The following is a 24682-nucleotide window of genomic DNA, read 5'->3' on the forward strand; positions in this document are numbered from 1 at the left end:
CCTAAAAATCATCAAGATAAACATTCTGACCAAGTTTCATGAAGATACAGTCATAATTGTGGCCATTAGAGTGTTAACAAGCTTTTCCTTTGATTTGACCAAGTGACCTAGTTTTTCACCCCACCTGACCCAGATCTGAATTTGACCTATAGATCATCAAGATTAATATTCTGACCAAGTTTCATTAAGATATGGTCATAAATGTGGCCTCTACAGTGTAAACTAGCTTTTCCTTTGATTTGACCTGGTGACCTTGTTTTTTATCCTACATGACCCAGATTCAAATTGGACCTTGAAATCATCAAGATTAACATTCTGACCAAGTTTCATGAAGATACAGTCATAGATGTGGCCTCTACAGTGTTAACAAGCTTTTCCTTTAATTTGACCTGGTGACCTAGTTTTTGACCCAAGATGACCCAATATCAAACTCGTCCAAGACTTTATTGAGGGTAACATTCTGGCCAAGTTTCATTAAGACTGGTCCCAAATTGTGACCTCTGGTGTGTAAACAAGCTTTTACTTTGATCTGACCTGGTGACCTAATTTTTGACCCCAGATGACCCAATGTCAAACTTTTCCAAGATTTTATTGAGGGTTCCATTCTGATCAAGTTTCATTAAGATTGGGCCAAACAATTTGACCTGTAGAGTGTTAAGAAGCTTTTCCTTTTATTTGACCTGGTGACCTAGTTTTTAACCCCATATGACCCAATGCCGAACTTGTCCATGATGTTATTGAGGTTAATACTCTGACCAGATTTCATTAAGAAAAATAGTGATCTCTAGAGTGTTTACAAACTTTTCCTTTGATTTGACCTGGTAACCTAGTTTTTGATCCAAGATGACCCAATCTCAAACTCGTCAAAATTTTTATTAAAGGTAACATTCTGACTAAGTTTCATTGAGATTGGCTAAAAATTGTGACCTCTAGAGTGTTAACAGTCAAATTGTTGACAACGACGACGGACACAGGGCGGGTCACAAAAGCTCACCTTTGAGCACTTTGTGCTCAGGTGAGCTAAAAATGAGGCTCAAAATTCATTTTTTATTACATTCAAACTTTACAACCAATTTGATCTGTGTCTGCCTTGCATATAATTCTGGATACCATAACTAAATAAGATCTTTTATATACTGACGGTGATCTTTAAGTGATGGAATTGTCCTCTGTCAAAATCAACCGTTTAAGACCAGCACATAAAATGCGAGTTCACTGTTAGAATATTGCAAAAAAGTAATGTCTACATATAATTGTAATATTATTCAAATGTTTTTGTCGAAAGAATTTTGATACTAAACCCACATATAAGGATTTTATGCTGAAAATTGCATTATTTCCCAGGGCTTTTCACCAGCAAATTGGGAACAGGCATATGCCTTTAAAGTACGGAAATTTCTGCGCGATAACCGTCCGGATTGGGAAAAATGGATTTATGGAAAGATGGTGTTAGTGTAAAAATTTAAACAGTAATAAATATTTTAAACTCATATTTAATATTTACTGTTATAGACTAGACTACAGCACTTTATTTTTCAGACTTCAGAGTTTCACAAATCTAATCACAGGCCGTGTCTTCGGTGTTATTATTACCGGTACCCTCGAATTTACGCTTATTTACCCCACAGTCGAACCATGGCCTCTGATTTCTTTTGATACCGCGACGCATTTGATTGATTTGCAGTAATATTTCCCGTCATATGACATTTTGTTGGGAGAATAATCAACCGGAAGTAAACAGAGAAAGATGAATTGAATTTATCTCCCCAGAAGCACAGACTAAAATCTAAAATCCGGGACACAGAACATAATGGATTAGACTGGTAATGCGCAACACGCAGTACTTTGCGCTATAGTAAGACAAAAAGTCGATACCCGACAACCACTTCCCCCGATAAAACTAAAATGTAAACAAAATTAAACCATTTGTTGGTGTGATTTTGGGAAATGTTATCTTGCATTTTGGGAAGTTTCTCTGCCACAGTGCCGTTTTTGGAAAACCCTTGATTAAAATAGAATTGGCTAAAAATAGACTGCATCAACATCACCAAATACACAGTTTAAAATGTGTTCATGGAAAATGTTGATTTATTTATCAATTAAGATTTAATAGGGGAGATCGTGTTTGTATACAAATCCATTGTATATTCTATTTATAGAACTGATAAGAAAAGATCGGATGGGCAGATGCCGAGCGTCCATGTTTTTGGTTAACAGTGATGTTTTTCTAATGACTTATATTTTCTCAAACCAAAAATGATATCAATAATTTTATGATCAATGGATTTAGGATATAAAATAAGCATTTATTGATAACTTTTAATTATTATTTCGAAATAAAACGGATTAATTATGAACGATTAACTTAACAGTGTTTCTCCTAAAAGTTGATGGCATCTACGGCGCTATTTAAATCGTATGTCATTTAAAAATTCTGATCCCATACACAAACAATGTAAAATTATTTGTTTTGCCCACCACCAGATAAACAGGTGTTGATGTGTGACATCAGGGTAATCTCTCCTATTCGATAATGAAAGACTTGGGCTACAAACAACAGTTGATTTCTTTCTTAATTAAGATTTAATTCGACATGGAAAAGGTTGGGAAACAAAAAATCGGGTTTACGGAATACCTCAGTTATTGTTGATTCTGAAAATGGCAAATCGATGGGAAAAACAGTTAATTGGAGTGGTATTTATTGCACAAACATTTTGTTTTTTCAATGTACACTAATAGAATGTGGTCCAATTGATGGGATACCAATTTGAAAAAAATGTGCGTTTTGTAATAAAACGAATGCGACTACTTTGGAGTTGTACACCTGTTGACTTTCAAAGAACAACTTGATTTGACGATGAAATGTAATGTAATGCTTATGATCATCATCAAAGACCTTCGACTTCCTTGCATAGAAATCTGAACATTAATACGTCAAACCGTTATCTATCTATCTATTTATATTGCATCACCACTCTTTACGAGTATTACTTGCAGCTGCGCGCCTGTACAAGAAATTCAAAAGTAGAATCTGGAACAATTGATACGGGGACTGGAATGCGGCATTTATTTTATCTTATGCTGTCGTCCAGTCGAAGCGTATGCCGTAGGTTATTCTGTTATTACCCACACACTTACGCCTTACAGTTTAACTCGTCCTTTCAGTGAAAATCTGGGAAAGCATTTGTTGAATTTTTTGTTGAAAACAAAAGTTCTGCCATGAAATTATTGCCTGTTTTTAAATGGGAAATATCTACATTAATGTTACATTTCGCCCTGTGAAAATGGCTAAATTTAGGCTTGTCTTACCCAAAGAGAAAGATGTCGTTTTTTACATGATATTTGCCTTGTTGATTAAGAGTATTTAGAACAATAAAATTAGGACATATTTTAATGAAAATAGCAAGTCGAAACTGTAAACTGTTGCCTGAAAATATTTGTTCATGATATTGCTTTGTTCTTCACCATTTAAATGCGTATTAAACCTAGATGGTTTTCTGCAGTTTTATCTAAAAGTTTCGGGATACTAAATGTAACTTCGTTGTCGGCCTTTTTTTAAAAAAGCATTGTTTTTTTTAAATTTAAATACACTGTATTTTTCACACATCAGTTTTACGATTAAATTAATTAAACTAATTTTTTGGAGTTTATACAACAATTTCGTTTGAAACATTCTCTGCGTTCATGAAGAATGTTTGTTTCTGTATGTAGAAATCTGACACTATAAACAATAATGATAATTATGGCTCTACAAGATTAAGAAAAATGTCAGTTTTCTGTTTTTTTTTTTTTTTTTTTTTTTTTTTCAATTTTATTTATTTAAATCCAACAAAAATCGGTCCTTTGATAAAGGTTTGAAGTTACGTGGTAAAATATTTCTTCAGGGAAGTGAGCTCGAGTTAATTCATAATAATTAAGCATATCACCACATGCAGTCGCATGCTGTTTTTCCTTCAGAATCCCTTTAGATCAATCTCTGATCATCTAAATATCGCCGCTTAACATATGACTGGTAAACCCTTTGAACAAAAAGTGTTATAGCTCCATGATTAACATGAGGTAATATGCTAATTACATGCTAATCGACAGTGGCGAAAACAAAATATCGATCGCTAACGACCGGTCGATATTTACAGGTATGGACGACAGCATAATACAGATAAATGTATTGATTTATACGGAGTGTCTACTCCCCGTATTAGACCTTCCTGGTAGAATGGACAGTACAATAGGCCTACACAAATAGCTGAACAGCAGAATAGAGCCTTTTAAATCAAAAATATTATAAAACAAGAGCTGAAAAACAAACGCTAACCTTGTTTAGCTTTGTGCCCGACCTCTCTGATCCGCTTAACATTATTGAATAATTTTGATTTGCTGCCAAGTAAAATTTTGTCCGAAGTTCAGTTGCAACTTGCATTTCGGAATTACCCATCCTCACCAAGCAAACGAATGACTGTTATGGCGTGACTTATACACACGCCATAACGCCGCTTGACAGAACAAATAGGCAACCTGTATCCTCGATGATTTTATTCAATAACACTCCAATCCAGATGCAACATCTTCCTAGATTGAATTGCAGAGAACTAAAATCCTGAACAAATGCTAACATGAGTCACTTTCCGTTTCCTCAAGCGTTTCCGTTATAAAAACTTTTATGTAGTAATTGCAAATACGGTATGCATACACTATACATTTGTACCATGGTCTCGCGAACCTAATAAAAGCCCAGTTAATAATAATATTCGCATAGATATGTCTTTTTTGCAGTTATTCTCAAGAACAATTGACCCCTTGATTTTTGCCTTTAATTTGCATGAAGGTATATATATATATTAGACAATTCTGATTAAAAACAAGTGGGGTTTCAGTATCGATAATAAGTTCAGTAATTTTCCCTCATGACGTCAGAGTGTAAAAATAGCCATACTATAGGTCATATTCATGCGCTTTGTTGTAGGTGTTCTTATTTATGAGTGGATGTAGAAAGTGGATGCGCTTTGCCGTTTAGCACTAAGAAGTATCGGGGTTTCATTTTCCCGTCTTAATTCCATTGGAGGCGGAGCTTATGCACCGCCCCAAAAACTAACATGATGATGAAAACTTTATTTTCTGTCGATTGAAGGAATAAAATTATGGAGTCACCGAATTCATTTTCGCGTAAAATTACATTACGCTACCCCTACCCCCAAATCACAAAATAGTATTAAGTATCTTTTCCAGTATCTCCTCTTTTCTTCCATAAATCTACTATTCTATTTTTCTTAGTACAATTAAATCATAATACACTTTAAAACTACTATCTTCGGCGAAATCAGGTCAGTGTAGAACTCAAATTTTAATGTTTAGATTATATTCAATCATTAAGAAAATGCGAAAGATTCGACACCGCATTACCGTTGCCCTGAGTTACATTACTCTACCCCTATCCCAGATTTAAAAAAAATACGCGTAATTCAATGGATTTTCGTATGTCTTGTGATAAAGACAAACACATTTTGAGTTCTTTACAACTGTGCAATGATTTCATTCAGCATTAAGATTGAAATGATTTATTCAAATAAATAGATAAATATACAGGTGGTCCAAATCTGTTTGCTGTAGTTTCGATGCACATTTACAAAAATAAATAAGAAAACGACTGAATATAATTAAAATCTTTTATTTGAATTATCTCAACCTTTTAATTTTAACAATTACCTGTATGGAATTCCACCACAGGCCGCTCTTTCCGTGACATATTATCTGAGCGTAAAACTGGATGAACTTCAATGAAATTTTATGCATGTAATAGGCATAGAGGCAAACAAATAGAATACAACTTTAGAAAATTTAAAAAGCCCTAAGGTAATTTATATCATCATGTTTGAATAAACTTTATTAATTTATTTAACTTTACTACACATTTTACGTTTGGGAAATATTTCGATTGTTTGGAGAGTAGTCGGACACCCCGATTTCGGAGAATAGCCGGACACCCCGATTTCGAATAAAGTGCATCCTCTGTGAATACCCGAGGGGAAACAGAGTATATTTGTTATACGTAGGCTGTTGCTCTGAAAAGATTAATTTATTTAGTAACTTGGCTAGAACAGAAACACCATCCTTTGCAAAGAGGTTTTAGCTCTCCAGATAAGTGCGTAAAGAAGGTTATATATATCCTTGTATTCATAGACACGTAATAGAAAGATATTCCATATGTAATTCTTTTTCCTAACAGTAGAAATCTATCAAACACCACAAATATGAGTAAACATTCTTCTAAAACTCTTAAATGTTCCACGAAAAAAAATGTTTGTTTTGGGTTTAGCGCTGTTTTCTGTGTTACAGCGGAAAGTTAACCTATCCAGTGTTCCTGGATTCTGTATTCTTAACAAGTAACTTCCAACTTCATCACATAAATCGGATTTGGAGGACGAATGATTTTGGACACGTGCCTCCTATCAAGTCGTCATGCCCTACCCGGGGATCGAACTCACAATTCATAGAGCTGTGCTTCTTCTATTGTGCTCAGCGGGTGGGGTAAAAGAAAGAAAGAAAATAGCGGTTGTGACTGAGACTCTCTGTAATTCAACAGCGGTTGATTGTTAAACATGGGTAATTCTATGTTGCCATTATCTGTATGTGCGATTCAAGAATTGTACGGAGGACTGGAGGCTCAAACTTGCAACTCCTGCTTTCGTATTTACGAGATATTAGGATTTGTACGGGCACGTTTATATGTGTAAGGTTTCATTTTTTATTTTAATAAGCGTCTTACGTGTCAAAATTCAGAATGTAACAATTTTCAACATTCATCGGGAGTTTATAAGGATACGCTAACGCGTATATATAACCTAGGGATAGTATCTCTTAAATCATGATTACGGAAATTATAGAAGTTATGATTTATCTTAAATACTAGTAGCGCCTGTGGTATAAAATATTAACAGAATGAAAAATTAACTCTGACCTTTAAAACCGAATTCTACCGTCAATATATATGAACATTTGCTTAGAAATTATGTAATTTACCGGGCAAGCCCGTGGCAACTAAACTTATGATCCTCTTATGGGATTTGCGTGCGTGCGTGCTTGCGTGCGTGCTTAGGGAGTGTTAGGGATAATAAAAAGAAAAACAAGATTCAAACAACCTTACTACCGTGGCGGGGCGGCTAAGTCAATGGTCATACGTCTGAAATAACAAACTTTAAAATATTTAAACTTGTGTGATATTGAACTATGATATTTTACAATAATTATGCTTCAAGTGTGAAAACTCCGAACTATATATACAATTACATATGCATAAATTTTTCATTTTAGCAGTGTGTTACAACGGAAAACTTATTTATTGGTATCTTGAATAAGAAAAAGATGAAAAAATAATCATTATTATAACGAAATATATTTAAAGCGATTTTTAAAAAAAACATGATCAGTATTTTACGCAAAGTTGTCGCATTGACGTATGTAAAAAAATCTGCATTGAAACCATTTCGCACCGGTCGCCATTTTTACAGTTTTAAAGACCTCTTTTGAAAAGAAAACCCTCTTTCTCACGTACCAAGATTCGTTTCACGTCTGTAGTGAGCCTCTGATGAATGAGAGTGTAAAATACTAAGATTTGAAAAGAGATATATCAGAAAAACACGTAAACTAAGCTATGTTGTGATTTGGGGGTAGCGGTAGCGTAATGTAATTTTACGCGAAAATGAATTCGGTGACCCCATAATTCTATTCCTTCAATCGACAGAAAATAAAGTTTTCATAATCATGTTAGTTTTTTTCCCTCAAATTCCATCGTTTGGGTTTTACATGAGACAAGATTGAAGCAAAAATTTTATTCGAAACTCAACGTCACTTTTGTCGCTCTGACATCACTTTAACGTAAATTTCGACTTTTACGTTAAAATGATCTCCATAAATTATACACCATTTTAAATACATTTTTAATTGAAGATATGATGAGTAGCAAGCAAATCGATTTTTGTAGAATGAACAGAACGATTTACAAAAATCGTCTGATGGACGTAAAATCGCGGTTCATCAAAAATGAACGTCAATGGTCGTTTTTGAAGGTTTGCAGAGAAAAAAGTTACATAAATTTCAAAAAAGTAAAATACGCAGTCTATGAGGAATATGCTGAATTTTATATTAATCAAAACTTCAAAACGAAACCCAATAACTTCAAATTAGGCGCATTCCACCTTAATGACTGCAAAGCAGCTAGGAGTAACTATCACAGATGTAAACGCAGAAACAGTTATTTTAAAAACAATGATACTAAAACTGATTTGTTACAGTCATCAAAAAATATGAAGCTATATTAAGAAAATCTGTTGTAACACATAAAAGAGATGTTAGGAAAAATAATAGAAATATGCGGAGTGAGTCCCCGAAGGAGTATTGGAACTAATATATTAATAGTTTAAATACAAAAGGTAAGCAAACTAATGCTAACCCTGACTCATTTTTTGAGTTTTTTTAAAAAATTAAATGCTAGTTACGATAATGCAAATGAACATGTTAATGCTGATTTTCCAAATGTACATATAGATTATAATTTTAATGACGAAATTACTGTTGAAGAAATCAAAAAGTGTGTAAACAAATTAAAGTCCGGTAAGGCCAGCGGCCTAGATAATGTATCAAATGAATATATTAAAGCATCTTGTGCTATATTGATGCCATTGTATCATAAATTGTTTAACAAGGTATTTGGTACTAGGTTAATCCCAGAATCGTGGCTAGTTGGATCGATTGTGTCTATTTTTAAAAAACAAAGGGGCAAAGGATGACCCACAAAATTATAGACCTATAACAATTCTGAGTTGTGTTGGACAATTATTTACTGCTGTGTTGAACAATAGACTATCAGAATACATAGAAACTTATAATTTGTTAAACGAAAACTAAGCTGGTTTTAGGAAAAAACATTCAACTGTTGATCAAATTTTTGTCTTGCATACTTTAGCTGAAGTTTGTAAACGTAGAAATAAGAAACTATTCTGTTGTTTTGTTGACTTCCAGAAAGCCTTTGAATCTGTATGGAGAATTAGTCTTTGGAGTAAGTTAGTGTGCTATGGTATAGATGTTAAAATGTTGCGTATCATAAAAAAAACATGTATAATGGCATAAAATCATGTATTTCTGTTAATAATAAGTTGTCAATTTTTCACTATTTATTTAAGTGTACTCATTTTAATTAATTACGCAAAAAGCTAATCCCTGAACGGTATCCAAAAAAAAACACATTAATTGTATAAGTTTTGAGTGTACTAATAAAGAAACAAACGACTATGTCAAGACATTTGCAATACACAGATTATCGCGTGCGGTCACTTCAACCGGATGTTATCGCCTCGGGCTAGATGAACGCGTGTTGCGTGTTTCCCGCAGATTGGACGATTCCATTCACGGCGCAGGATTTACTTGGACCATGCCTATTATTTCTTAAATTTAGTTAATATGCATACAGTCATTGTCAATTAATGTTGCAGTAAAACTGTTCCGCAGTTTGATGAAAAGTCTATTAATTAACATGAACCAAAGAAGTATAAAATACATTTATTTTTATAGCTCTTTGCATGAACAATGTCATAGATACGTGTTGTATTTTGAAAATTAGACGTTTGTGTTTATTTTCATAATAATCATATATTGTCCGTAAAGTATTGACCTGGCACTCATTAATCTCCGCCAATATTTTCTGGCGTTTTCGTTAATTTACGCAATATTTGTATCCTGAAAAAATATATATCAGTAAAGTAACATAAACAGTTAACCAATGACACGGTGGCGTAGTGGTAAGGTATCTGACTTCCGCGCACGTTACCACGGGATCGAAATCACTTAGATCATTTTCTTAATGTAATGTAATGTCATGTTATCGATACCTGTTTTATTTTTACATTGTTTTATGTATCATATTTCATTCATGAATTTTAATTGTCTTCTCTTATAGTATTTATTTTCTTGAACGCTGGTAACAGGTAATTTGTCTTTTTTTAAAGATACTTTTAAAACAATTTCATTTCACTTTTTTACAACGGATAAATATGATAACTTTTAATAAATGAATCATAAATATCACGAAACGTTTGATCAAATACTAGTAGGTGGTAAGTTTGCATATAAAATTTGGGGAAAAAAAGATATTGTCAGACGTAGGACTCGAACCCGCAACCCTGATATTGGCACAGCTACCTGTACATGCGACATTATTTCAATTAAGAAGTATATATGATGTAATAGTTATATCGCTATTTATGTTCGGAATATTCATGAGTGCTAGGTCAATATTTACGAACAATACAACCACGAGAAACAAAATAATCTTGGAACAGTGTATACATAAAAACATTTGCGGAATTACTTTTAAACAAATGTCAACGGCTAGTACACATCATATTTCACTTAATGATTTATAAGTAACAGCTAGAATTGAATTAAACTGAATGTCTACGGTTAATTATGTGCTTTTTTTAATAATCAAAATGCTATGCTATCTACACGTTAGAAGGTCTTTTGGTTTAAAGGTCAGACCTTTAAACCAAAAGACCTTCTAACGTGTAGATAACATAGCATTTTGATTAATTCATGTCTTTGATTTTATACCTGTTTTGGTCCGCGAATGTTTTTCGGTTCATCAAATATTAGTATTATACATCTATTTCTTTCAATATTAGCACTCATTTTGCATACATGTACAAGTTCGAAAACATGCAAAACGTTTGGCCTTTGAAATGGCCGGAGAATATAATTTTCACTACATATATGCATTTGGATGGATTTATCAATCATTTTTCTTTTTTTTTTCTTTCATAAAGAAAATGATAGGTTAACCAATCCTAATTGCTTGTATTGAAAAATCAATCAATATTAACATTGAATCAGAATTGTTTCAGAAAGGATGGATTACTCGAGGTCTTTGATTTTATATTTGAGATGGTTCGCGATTTTTTTTTTATTTGAAATTTTGGAAACGTGCAAGAAAAAAGAATGAATTATGCCATGTCTTTGATTTTCCATTTGAAATTGTCAACGAATGTGTTTTACTACAAGAAATCAATCTTTTTCTATCAATATTAAAGGGCCTGGACTCCAGAGTTTGGCTAAAATGATCTTTCTTTAAAAATTAAACTTTGCCGTATTATTAACATTAGAACATGAGTTTTACTTTCTAAACGTTTTTTTTTTTCAAAAGAATGCTAAACCAAGCAAAAGATATTAGTCGGGAATCGAAACCGGATTGCCAAGGCAATAAAAACCCTAACCAACTTGACCAATACACCACGGAGGAATTTGTTCTTAACGACCGTTTAAATAAGTTTTATAATCAAGGCAGTTTACCTTCGGTACCCCGTGACAAACGTTGTTTCTATTATGAATGAAAAATTATTCTTATACAAAAATCGGGAATGGATTACTTTGTTTGTATACACTGAATGTAGAAATTATGAAAGCGCGAAAGAATATACATTGTACAATGAAGAAAGTTCGAAACAGGGATGAAAGGATGAATTAATTCATGTTTTTCATTTTTATACGCCCGAAGGGGCGTATTATGTTATGACGCCGGTGCCCGTCCGTCGTCCGTCCGTCCGTTAGCAATTTCGTGTCCGCTCTTTAACTCTTGAACCCCTTCAAGGATTTCGAAGAAACTTTACACAAATGCTCACCACATTGAGACGACGTGCAGAGCGCATGTTTTGGATGGCTCGCTTCAAGGTCAAGGTCACACTTAGAGGTAAAATGTCATATGACTTTGTTTTGTGTCCGCTCTGTAACTCTTGAACTGCTTGAGGGATATTAAAGAGACATGGCACAAATGTTCACCACATCGAGACGACGTGCAGAGCGCATGTTTCGGATGGCTCACTTCAAGGTCAAGGTCACACTTGTGCTATAATAAAGGCAAACAATATACTCATTGCATTTCAATGTATATAAAGATTTTCTAAAGTTCTATCATAATGTATATAAAGACAGCAATGTATCTTTATCCCATGAATCTTTGCTGTAATTCTAATTTAGTCTGTCATATCACTAGCAAAAATTGGTGGACAGAATTTACTTTTAATTATTGCTCTAACCTTTTAATAACTATATTATTATCATTTATATATTTGCCAAACATTTCTAAGTATGATAAATAATATTGTCTCCTTCAATCCCAATTACTGCTTATCATTTTTATTTAAATGATAGATATAACGCCTGTTTTCAACAGTATTTCAGTTATTGTAGACAGACAGTTTGCCTTACAATTTTCAGATATTGAGACATGCTCCGTTAGCAATTTTGTATCCGCTCAGTAACTCTTAAACCCCTTCAAGTATTTCAAAGAAACTTGACACAAATGTTCACCACATCGAGATGACGCGCAGGGCGCATGTTTTGGATGGCTCGCTTCATGGTCAAAGTCACACTTAGAGGTCAAAGGTCATATGACTTTGTTTCGTGTCCGCTCTGTAACTCTTGCACTGCTTAAAGGATTTTAAGGAAACTTGGCACAAATGTTCACCACATCGAGACGACGTGCTGAGCGCATGTTTTGGATGACTCGCTGCAAGGTCAAGGTCACACTTAGGGGTCAGATGTCATACCTTCGGGTGTATATTGCTCCGCATTGCGATGTTCATCTTTTTATTTGATATGATCAGCGAATGTTTTTTTTTTTTTGTACTATAAGAAATACAGATGGATTAATCCATCTTTTCTTCTATGAATATTAACACTGAATGTAGAATGTTTGAACCCATAACACCAAACCCCCAGGACATTTCATTGATTTCAAGTTGGTGACTCTACAAGTAACAAACTTAAAATTTCGTCAAAACACAAGTAGACAATAAATTAACAACTGTGTAAATTTTTATCTTTAGTAACAGACAAGTAGACAAGTATGAAGCTTTAAACTTTCAACTATTGATTAAATGTGGGATTTTATTAGACACAGCTATATTGCAAGCATTTATCATGTAAGATGAAAATTTGTCACCTAACTCATATGTAGCACTGCCAAAAATCCCAGATAATTTAATCTCACCTATTTAAGGTTTAAATAACCTCTTCTTGGGGAGTTGGTCGTATGGGAAACCGGTACCAACGTAATAACTATAAACACAACAACAACAAAGATGTCACCTGATTATTCTTCATGATCAACAAATACTTTTATTTCCTAAAATGTCCTTTTCTCTTTCAGTCATTTTTTTTTTCAAACTCAAATTCGGTCAAAATAAGTAAACAATCTTTCACAAAAATAAAACTCTTATTTCAACAAGAGCTACAAATCTATGTATATATGAAAAATATATGGTGTCATATAGGAGAAAAATACAGGAGAAATATAAGTCCTGTATTTTCCACGAAAACGTGTAAATTCAAACCCCGTATTTCTGGCATATACGGAATATATACGGGGTTGTATACGAAGCATATATGGGAAATATAAGTCCCGTACTTTCGAAATATACAAATTGTTAAATACCGTATTTCCTGGATTAAAAAAAAAATATATACGGAGTTGTATACGAAGCATATAGGGTAATATAAGTCCCGTATTTTCGAAATATGGTCTTTAGTTGTGTTCAACGTCACATTTATGATGGAATTTATTTTAAATGTTTAAGAGACTTTACTCCAGATTTTGGCTAAAAATTGAAGTTTGGTTACTGTAAAATTATTAATTTTCGTGGGGGACTAATTTTCGTGGATTTCGTGGTTGAGTCAATCCAAGAAAATTAAGACCCAACGAACAAATAAAATTCCCATTCATTTTATCTTCGAAAGATGAAATCCACTAATTTATATACCCACGAAATAGCCGTTTTTGTCAAAACCACGAAAATTCATGCCCACGAAATTAAATGATTTCACAATATATTGCAACGTTGTGATGTCACCTCAATAGATCGATTGGTCAAAATGTGTGTTTTGGTTGATCCTACTTTATACCATTAATCAAGTGACCGATAGAAATGACTATAAATATAGATTTAGTACAAAGAATACTGTTTTCCTTTCAGGGACCACATTTTATTCGATCTTTGTAGTGATCGTATTGGGCGTTAATTTACTTCTAGTTAGTAAGTCGAGTAAGTAAGATTTATTTCTTTCGTGAATTCTTTGTAGCAGTAATTTGAATAAAAATCATAAATATAATTTCTTTTGAATGTTAAAGAGACTTTACTCCAACTTTTAGCTAAAACTTGAAGTCATATTATGAACATACAAACACGAAGTTTTGTTTCTAAACTATTTTAAAAGTGCAAAATAAAGAAAAAAAAACAGTTTAAGAGCTTAAACAGGCTAGAGAGTGTGCAACTTTGGAGAAAAAAAATCATATTATGCTCCTTGGTATCGAAAGTATCCGAGGCAGTATAAGTTGATTACATAAATTATGACAGATGGCAAAACGTTCAAACAATATATGTTCTAAGGTCTATAAAATTGGGTGCAAAAAATAAACTCAGACAATTGGAGCAGGTTAAGGGCGTTTTGGAAATTCTTTTTACAATGCATATCTGCATAGTGCGGTATTTGAAGTTTAGATCAAGTGGCCACTAAAAGATGGCAGAGTACCTCCATTAAAAAAAAAACTACGGAAGGGGGCTTTACATTCATGCCGCAGACTTATTGTGGTGAAGATATATCGAGCATTTCATGAGAAAAAAGACGTTATATAAATCTCTATTTTAGCTTTAGCGGGCCCTAATAGGGGCCGTATGCCCACATTTTAACAAGTATCGATGATGCTACCAACCAAATCTAATGAAGATCTACTGTAGGCGTACATTTATTAGCGCGGCAAAAATTTAGCGCAAACGCAATTTTTGGTGAAATATCTAATTAATGCATGGACGTGAATTAGCGCTCTCGCGAGACCGCTAATTTCTAATTTTAGCGCTGTCCGAGATGAGGCTCTCGGAGATTTACGGAGATTCACGAAGATTTTCGGAAATAAACTTAACCGTCGGCAATTTTATATATTGTGTTTCTGTTGTAATTATTGTAATACGAATCTGACTGTCGACCCTATACAACTTGAACATGTAACAAGAATGACTTTAAGATAGTGTGCCGTGATGATACTTGTATTTTTTCAATGATACTTTCATCTGTGATGTAGCTTTATGTTTACGTACAGTATATAAAGTGTAATGGGTCTATGACAAAACACGGACAGACAAAACATCGACACGACAAAACGCCGACACGACAATTGATCGATGCGACAAAAGATCGACATGGCGCATAGTGTCGTGTCGGCGTTTTGTCGCATTTATGGTCGAAAATAATTTTGATCATACGATTATTATACGATCATAATTTTGATCATACGATTATCATTCATAAGCATGTACGTGCTCTAAATGCACTAAATGATCCGAGTATTGAACATCTTTACAATAAATTGACCGAAAATAATTTTATGATCATAATTAATAGTTCATAATTTTGATCATACAATTATAATGAATAAGTATTTACGTTCTTGTAAAATTAGTCTAAGAGCACGTATAATCGAACGATGAAATGCTCCAAGTATTGACTTTCTTTATCGTCACAATAGAATGAATATAATTGAATACATGTACGAAAAGAGTGAAAACACTTTCATCTTCGTCCATAGTGATGGAGTTCGTTACTTCACAAAAAGGAAAGTTACAACTTGTGTTTGATGGATATGTCTTTAATAAGGACAGAAGACGTAAGGATAAAGTAGTAAAAACGTATTGGCGATGTGTCATACAAGAATGTTCAGGTCGAGCTGTAACCATCGGGGAACCACCGAATACCGAAGATGCCCGAGGATCAAAATGCTACACCATCATAGAGGCCCTTAGAATTACCAATATCTAATAAACAAACTGACAAAGAAAGCAAGAACTTACTCTGGATGTAAATCATTGTGGCAATAAGCACGTTATTATTGTAATTTTTACACGCGATCTGTTTCAGGCCTGTTCCAACATAAATAACCGAACATGAGCTGATATTAGTTTTTTAAATGTGTATTATATGTTTTTGGATTAAATTGATCATAAACATCAAAATACATGGACGATATTTTCTGAATACATAATATTTTAAAAAGTATACTAACTGAATTACATTTGCTGAAAGTTTCGTGTTCGTGGACTGAAATAAAACCATTGCAAACTTTGCGCTAAACAAGCTATCAAAGAACAATAAGTGAAGGCAAAAGAAACAACAAAAAACTAAAAAGGTATAAATATATATATATAACTGCACTTGAAAAAAGACTACGCCGGTTATTATGAAATGAATACCTTCCTAGGAGATAAAAACAGTTGTTATTACGCCATGGCAAGGTCAAAATTTCTTATAAGTTACTTGAAGGCTATCTATCCATCATTATATGATGATCAAAAATCAAACGACGTTTGAGACAATGTGTTGATTTATAACAATAACTCTTAGGCTAATGTTTCCTTCTAAATAATAAAATAGTTAAAAGCGATAGTATTGTATACAGGGTTGTCAAATTTCTCTGTTTTATTGTTTTATGCTTTTGTTCATAATTACTAAATGTATACAGTTCAACAACTTATGTATGACAAATACATCGGTTTTAACGGTACAATGAAAACCAATCTGTTTATATAAAATTTGCTATGATCAAAGGAAATCGCGTAACTTGAGTCGATACTGACATATATAATCCACTAAATAGACGCTTTGTTGTTTTGCCAATTTCTTAAACCTTACCGAAATAATGTCTTTAATTTTGCAGAGTAAGGGAACGTATATCATTTTTTGTCATACTTCAGTTAATTTGAATGAATTTAAACCATATTGCTAACTTATTTTCATTATTGACTAAATCACAGATATTATCTTACGAATTTGAACATACCGAAATGCAGAAATGAGCTTTTATTTTAGACATAGAATGATATTATTTGACACAAAACTTGTCTAGTATGTCCAAACTAAGCTCTTTGTCATCAAAATTGAGTTGTTGTCACATAAAGATATCAGTGTGGCACATAACCGAAATGGTATTAAATTTTGTGTCAGCTGTGTAAGTTTGGTCAGTACCTGACAACAATTTTCACAACTGCACATTTTAATACCACCACCCATTAACTGAACATTAACCGTAATTGTTCGAGTCTTAAACTTGACTGTCTGAAGATTTAGACCGAACCTTTTAGATATGTGTAAACATTTCAAGGTAATTTAACCACTAAAAATGAAGAAAAAAATGTAAATAAATTATGTGTCGATGTTTTGTCGATGTTTGTGTCGATGTTTTTGTCGAGCTTTTGTCGCGTCGGCGTTTTGTCATGTCGATGTTTTGTCTGTCGATGTTTTGTCGCGCTCCCAGTATAATATTGCCTACGTAACTGTATTGTCTTCTTGTATTTAATTATAATAATCTGCGTATTTTATATTCTGTATACTAGTCATAACTGCTGAAATAAAACGAGATTGTCACACATTTTAATTATTGAATCCCCTTTGTCGTAGATGCATTGTGTCTTAATACAAACGTTCACACCTTTCCGTAAACGAGCGACTGCAACAACGGACATGTCCGAAGGTGATACGGAAATCGATAACAACTTGATCAAATGAGAAAAAACACAAACTACAAGCTTAAATATTTTATTTTGCATGATCATATATTTAAAATGATAATATGAAAAATAAACAGGAATATCATACGAACCTTAAAATATTAGCAAGCAGTGTAACTAGTGTAAACTCTCAAGAGTATTTATTTGCAAAAGTTCGTAGATAACATCATCAAATGTAAATGTGCATGAAAATGCTTGGACATATTAATGCGCGGACATGAATTAGCGCACGTGGGATAGCGCTAAAAGCGCTGTTATAAGTACACCGCTAAAATAAGCAAGCCTACAGTATTAAGCAGCAGATATGAAACAGTCGTTTAAAGGTTTTCTTATTTTTAGCTATAGCGGCTCCGTAAAGAATAAAATAGAGAGACGACGTTTAAATGATGCTACAGACCAAATCTCGTGAAGATCCGTTAAACGGTTCATCAGAAGAAGTCATTTAAAGGAATTTATATTTAAAAAGTTATAGCTGCTTCTCAAAGAAGCAAATCGCACCAACTGGAATAAGATTTGGAGAAAACATTTCAATGATGCTACAGATCAAGTTTGATGAAACTTTGTCAATTGGTTCATGAGTAGAAGTCATGTAAAGGTATTGCGGCTATGCTCCCCAATCTTAACCAATTTGGGAAAATACCTTATAATGATGTACAGGTTATTTTTGATGAAAATCCATCAGGCTCTTCTTGCGACGAAGTTTCAAGGAATTACTATTTCTAACTGTAGTTACCCCTAGCCTAGCGCTCCCATTTGAACAAAGTTAGGAAAACCCAAAATGATGCTACAGACAAAGCTTCACCAAGGTCCATCAAGCGTTTCATCAGAATAATTCATTTAAAGGCTTTCTATTTTTAGCTATCAAGCTAAATATTTTGAACAAATTTGACAGAGGACAATGCAATGATGCTACATGTAAGTAAGATGCAGTTCTGGGGCCGTATTCATAAAGCATCTTAAGTATAAGTTTTGACTTCAGCTTAAGTCTTAGTCAAAATCTTAAGTTCTATTCATAAAACATCTTAAACTTAAGATACGTAAGAAATGACTTAAGTAGGGTCATTTTTTTTTTTGCTTAAAGTTAACTCACCTACCATCCTGTCTTATCTTTTAAGAAATTTCTTAAATCAGAAAACAAGATGGCGTCGTGAGTACGATTCAATTGTAGTTTTTCAGATAAAAGCACTTTAAACATAATTGTGCATGTTGTATCTGTCTGAAATTAATGTTGTTTTTTTTTTTATGTTTTCGTCCACAATAAAAGCTATTTATAAACTGGACCAAGGGAAAGAACTTATTCTGAAATGTCAAAGTTGACATAGTTTCTGCATAGAAACATTTCTTTGTTTTATTTGGGATATATATATGATTTAGCCTTCTCAGCTTCAGGTACATAATCAATTCAAAAGTGTCATAAATGTTTATCTAAAACAATATTAGTGACGTACCGATTATGTAAAAATAACCGAAGTTTTCAGTTGCTTTATCTCGGCAATTGACCCTTCTGTCTGATCAAATATATTCAAATTGAAACAGAAAGTAGACTCTACATGAACAGATGAAGGATTTTCTACCGTGACTTGCAAGACTTTGAACTATCAAAAGTAAGTTTATTTCTATTTTTGTTTCTTACACTTAAACAATAGTATATCAATATGGAGTTTCCCAAACAACACACTTATCAGCTTTGCGGCACATGCTGTTTCAACAGCAGCAACTGGTTACACATTTGTTTATAGAATTAGCTAGGTGTCTGGTATACGAGCGTAAACCTATGTTTACGTTCGATAAACTAGGATTTTTGAACAGAACTATGTTTAACCCAGGTTCACGACGGTAAACATCGGTTCTTGCTTAATCGAAAACCTAGTTTAAAGAACGTAAACATGTGTTCAAGAGCGTAAACTAAGGTTTACACCCGTTTTTATATTTTTTCACTCGAAAATACAGGTTAATATTCGAGAATCCTAGTTTTTCGACCAAAAACGTAATAATTGGATAATTGGCTTGCCGTGAACCGTAGTTTACGGACGTGAACCTATGTTTACGAGCGAGAACCTATGTCTACGACCGTGAACTTGGGTTAACGAGCGTGAACCACAGTTTACAAACGTGAACCTAGGTTTACCCTCGATAAACTAGGTTTCTCGAACAAAACTATAATTTTCGGTCGTTATCCTATGTTCACGAGCGTGTATGGCACGCCAATCGTCCAATAATTAGGTGAACCCAGGTTCACGGTCGAAAAGCTAAGATTAACAGTCGATAAACCAGGTTTCCGACCAATAACGTAAGTATGTGATAATTAGCTTGCCGTGAACAATTATTATAGTTTACGGATGTGAACCTATGTTTACGAACGAGAAAATCTTATGTTTAAGACCGTGAACCATAGTTAACAAACGTGAACCTAGGTTTACGTTCGGTAAACTAGGTTTCTTGAACAAAACTATGATTTCCGGCCGTTATCCTGTCACGAGCGTGAAACTATGTTTACGGTTGTAAACCCATGTTCACAGTCGTAAACCCAAGTTCACGGTCGTTAACATAGGTTCACGTTCATAAAATATGGTTTTCGCTCGTGCACCAAGGTTTACGCCCGTAAATATAGGTTCACGCTCATGAACTTAAGATAACGAGCGAAATTCACAGTTCAATCAAGAAACCTAGTTTATCTAACGTAAACCTGGGTTTACGAGAGTAAACTATAGTTTACGCCCGTCATCTTATGTTTTCGCTCGAAAATATAGGTAAGTATTCGAAAAACCTGATTTTACGTTCGAATATCCTAGTTTATCGATCGTAAATCCTAGTTTTTTTAACGTAAACCTGGGTAATTATTGGACAATTGGCTCGCCATAAGCGTGAACCTATGTTTACGATCGTTAACCCATGTTCACGGTCGTAAACCCAAGTTTACGGTCATTAACATAGGTTCACTTTCGTAAACTATGGTTTACGCTTGTGAACCCAAGTTTACGTCCGTAGACAGAGGTCTACGCTCGTGAACTTTGGATGACGGCCAAAATTCATATTTCAATCGGGAAGCCAAGCTTATCGAACGTAAATCTGGGTTCACGAGCATAAACTATGGTTTACGCCCGTCATCTTATGTTTTGCTCGAAAATATAGGTTAGTATTCGTAAAACCTGGTTTTACATTCGAAAAACCTAGTTTTTTTATTGTTAATCCTAGTTTTTCGACCGTGAACCTTGGTTCACGTAATTATTGGACAATTGGCGTGCCATAGGCATGAACCTTGGATCATGAGCGTGAACCATAGTTTACGAACGTGAACCTATGTTTACGACTGAAAATCATAGTTTTGTTTCAGAAACCTAGTTTACCGAACGTAAATCTAGGTTCACGCTCATATATCCAAGTTCAAGGTCGTAAACATAGGTTCATGTTGGTAAACATAGGTTAACGTCCATAAATTATGGTTAATCATCGTAAACATAGGTTCACATCCGTAAACGTAGGTACACATCCGTAAACCCATGTTCATGCCCGAAAATCATAGTGGATTTTATCATCCTAATATATTGACCGTAACCATAATTTACGTTTGATAAAACTAAGTTTCTCGCTTGAACAACAAATTTCTGTCGTTATCCTATGTTAACGGTCATCTATGTTTACAAGCGTGAACCTATGTTAACGAGCGTGAACTTGGGTTACCACCGTGAATATGGGTTAACGACAGTTAACATAGGTTCACGCTTGGGAACATAGGATAACAACCGAAAACAACCTAGGTTCACGTTTGTAAACTATGGTTCATGCTCATAAACCCAAGTTCACAGTCATAAACATAGGTTCTCGCTCGTAAACATAGGTTCATGTCCGTAAACTATGGTTCATGCTCATAGTCTATGGTTTACGAACATGAACCTATGTTAACGACCGAAAATCACAGTTTTGTTCGAGAAACCTAGTGACCCAAACACAATAGACATCATCTACCAGCCATCATTTAAAACTTCTCACTTGACAGTCGGTATTTGAAATTAAATATTTAGCAGTAAGCATTACATTTTTGCATTCAGCTGTAAGCATAAATCATTCCGTACATTTATTATTACGCTTGGGAACATAGGATAACGACCGAAAATCATAGTTTTGTTGGAGAAACCTAGTTTATGGAACGTAAACCTAGGTTCACGTTCGTAAACTATGGTTCATGCTCATAAACCCAAGTCCACAGCCATAAACATAGGTTCATGCTCGTAAACATAGGTTCATGTCCGTAAACTATGGTTCAAGGCAAGCATATTATCAAATAATTACTTTCTTGGTCAAAAAACAAGGGTTACTGAATACCAACCTATATTTTCGAGCAAAAATATACATGTAGGATAATGGGCGTAAGCCATAGTTTACGCTCTTGAGCGCATGTTTTACGATCAATAAACTAGGTTTCTCGATTGAACTATAAATTTCGGTCATTATTCTAAGTTTACGAGTGTGAACCTTAGTTTACGAACATGAACCTATGTTTACGACCGAAAATTACAGTTTTGTTCGGGAAACCTAGTGACCTTAACACAATAGAGATCATCTACCAGCCATAATTTAAAACTTCTCACTTGACAGTCGGTATTTGAAATTAAATATGTAGAAGTAAGCATTACATTTTTGCATTCAGCAGTAAGCATAATGCTTTCCGTACATTTATTATAAAAGCTACACATATAAGGATACAGATCTTTTACCCATTAATATAAAGAATTTGACAATAAGCATGTCTTTAACATTTGGCTTTACCATTTTAGCAATAAGCATTGATTTAAGATATAATTATGGCATTTTCCATTTGGTATGCACGGAAAGATTTCGTAGTAAGCATGGTGTGGCCTTCCATACAAACTAAATCAAACAAATTATGTTCAAACCAGCTTCTTCATATGAAAAACAACATGCTTAGAAACCATCAATTTCATTTTTAGTTGTTTTTTTATTTCTGGTTAGCTCATATAAAATGAGCCGCGCCATGAGAAAACGAACATAGTGGTTTTGCGATCAGCATGGATCCAGACCAGCCTGCGCATCCGCCCAGTCTGGTAAGGATCCATGCTGTTTGCTAACGGTTTCTCTAATTGCAATAGACTTTGAAAGCGAACAGCATGGATCCTGACCAGACTGCGCAGATGCGCAGACTGGTCTGTATCCATGCTGGTCGCAAACCCACTATGTTGGTTTTCTCATGGCGCGGCTTATATTAACTTTTAACCTGTATGAAATGATATTCTTTTAATTATTGTCCTGTAGTAAAAGCAATTTTCCTTGTTTAAACATAAATATTTGTCAGTCCCTGATAAAGTGACAAAAACTATGTAATAGAATACTTGTGAAAAGTATATACTGCAGTTGCAGCAAATAGAAACATTTTGGTATTTATGGACTAAAATAGTCTCATTGCAGAGCATTATTTTATTCAAATATTTTGTATCAAAATGCTCATACATGTTTCTTTGGAGTTCATACTTTTTATTCATTTTTTTTGTGGAAAGCTGGGTGACAGTCTATTGATTTGAACCTTACTCTAATTAGTAAGTCTTTAAAAAGATTCAAGATGCAGGGACCTTAAATATTTTGAAATTCAATCAAAAATCATGCTAATTCATTTTTATGCCCCCGAAGGGAGGCATATTAGTTTTCAGCTGTCCATCCGTTCGTTAGTTCGTTCGTCACAACGTTAACGTTTTGCATGAAGGCACTTTACTCACAAACCACTACACCCAGGACCTTCAAACTTCACATGCTGATAGTACTTATTGAGTACACGATCCCTACTGACATTGGGGTCACCAGATCAAAGGTCAAGGTCACAGGGGCCAATGTTAACTTTTTGCATGAAGGCTTTTTACTCGCGAACCACTGCACCCAGGACATTCAAACTTCACATGCTGATAGTACTTATTCAGTGCACATTGACTTTTGGGTCACCAGGTCAAAGGTCAAAGTCACCAGGTCAAAGGTCAAGGCGCTGCGGGGGCATTTGTCACCATTAGTGACAGCTCTTGTTTGAAGTTTATTTTTCTATATGAAAAGTTTCTACATGAAGAATCTAATTATGTTCAAATCTGTACAAGGAGTTGTGAAGGGGTAATGTACCTAAATTCAGTCTGCACAACAGTTACTAGACATTTCCTAATTAAAATACTGTAATACTATTATTTTATTTATTTGTTTATTTGCACTAAAATAATTCTTATAAATGCACACAGCCATAAAGAATACTGCAATCATCATCCAGGCACTGTCATAAATAATGTGCACACTGTACTTGCTGCCAGCTGTATGCTAACTAGAAATCAGACTAATCCCAATTTTACTGCACAAAAGAAGTGGACAATATTCATGATCCAAAGTATTATTAGATATCCTTCATTGCTAGCATGATATGTTATTGAGATATATTTCTAATTCATAATTATTGAAGAAGAATTAAAGTGATGTCATGGTATGCACTTATTGAATGGCTTACCGGTCAATAGTCAAAACTATTGACCAATGTCCATAGGACTGAGGGTCAATAATTTTGACTAATGACTGGTTTTAAAGCCATTCAATAAGTGTTGTATTGTTTGACACGAGAAATTAATTTTCACAGATTACTTTTCAACAGTTTGACTTACTAGCTAAGAAATCATGTCTTGAATATGGACCGATAAACAGCACACACTATGGACCAGCGATTTATATAAACGGTCATGTAATAATAAATGATGCTACGTACTGTATTAAAGTATGTAATATATAGCCTACTAAATACTAAATGCATTCAGGCTTTGGAAGAAGACTATTTTCAGAAAAAAAGTTAGAATAGAAATGAAGTATGACAGACATTTTTCTATGACATATTTCATATGACTCCTTATAATCATATATCACTTGTCCATGTACTCAACACATGTTCTCTGAGCCAAAGTTAAAACTTGAAATGTGTGAAAACTTATTTTTGATGTCATGTAATAACTAATTACAGTATCAAGTTTAGATATTCAAATGACTTGCTGTGTAGTCAGAAAGTCATTTAACAAGTTGACACTAATGTGTACTATGTGATCAAAAAATTT

At 34.0% G+C, this 24682-nt stretch overlaps 1 protein-coding gene across 1 annotated transcript in view; it reads left to right on the forward strand.

Moving 5' to 3' along the window:
• Window positions 1-24682, forward strand: part of LOC123549942 (uncharacterized) — a 65563-nt gene that overhangs the window by 24423 nt on the left and 16458 nt on the right. The window contains exon 2 of the mRNA XM_053534885.1: window positions 14019-14087. Within this exon, the coding sequence (XP_053390860.1) occupies window positions 14019-14087 (69 nt within the window). The remainder of the gene's footprint in view (window positions 1-14018; window positions 14088-24682) is intronic.

Source organism: Mercenaria mercenaria, unplaced genomic scaffold (assembly GCF_021730395.1).
Source record: "Mercenaria mercenaria strain notata unplaced genomic scaffold, MADL_Memer_1 contig_4234, whole genome shotgun sequence".
In the NCBI taxonomy this organism is placed as follows: Eukaryota; Metazoa; Mollusca; class Bivalvia; order Venerida; family Veneridae; genus Mercenaria; species Mercenaria mercenaria.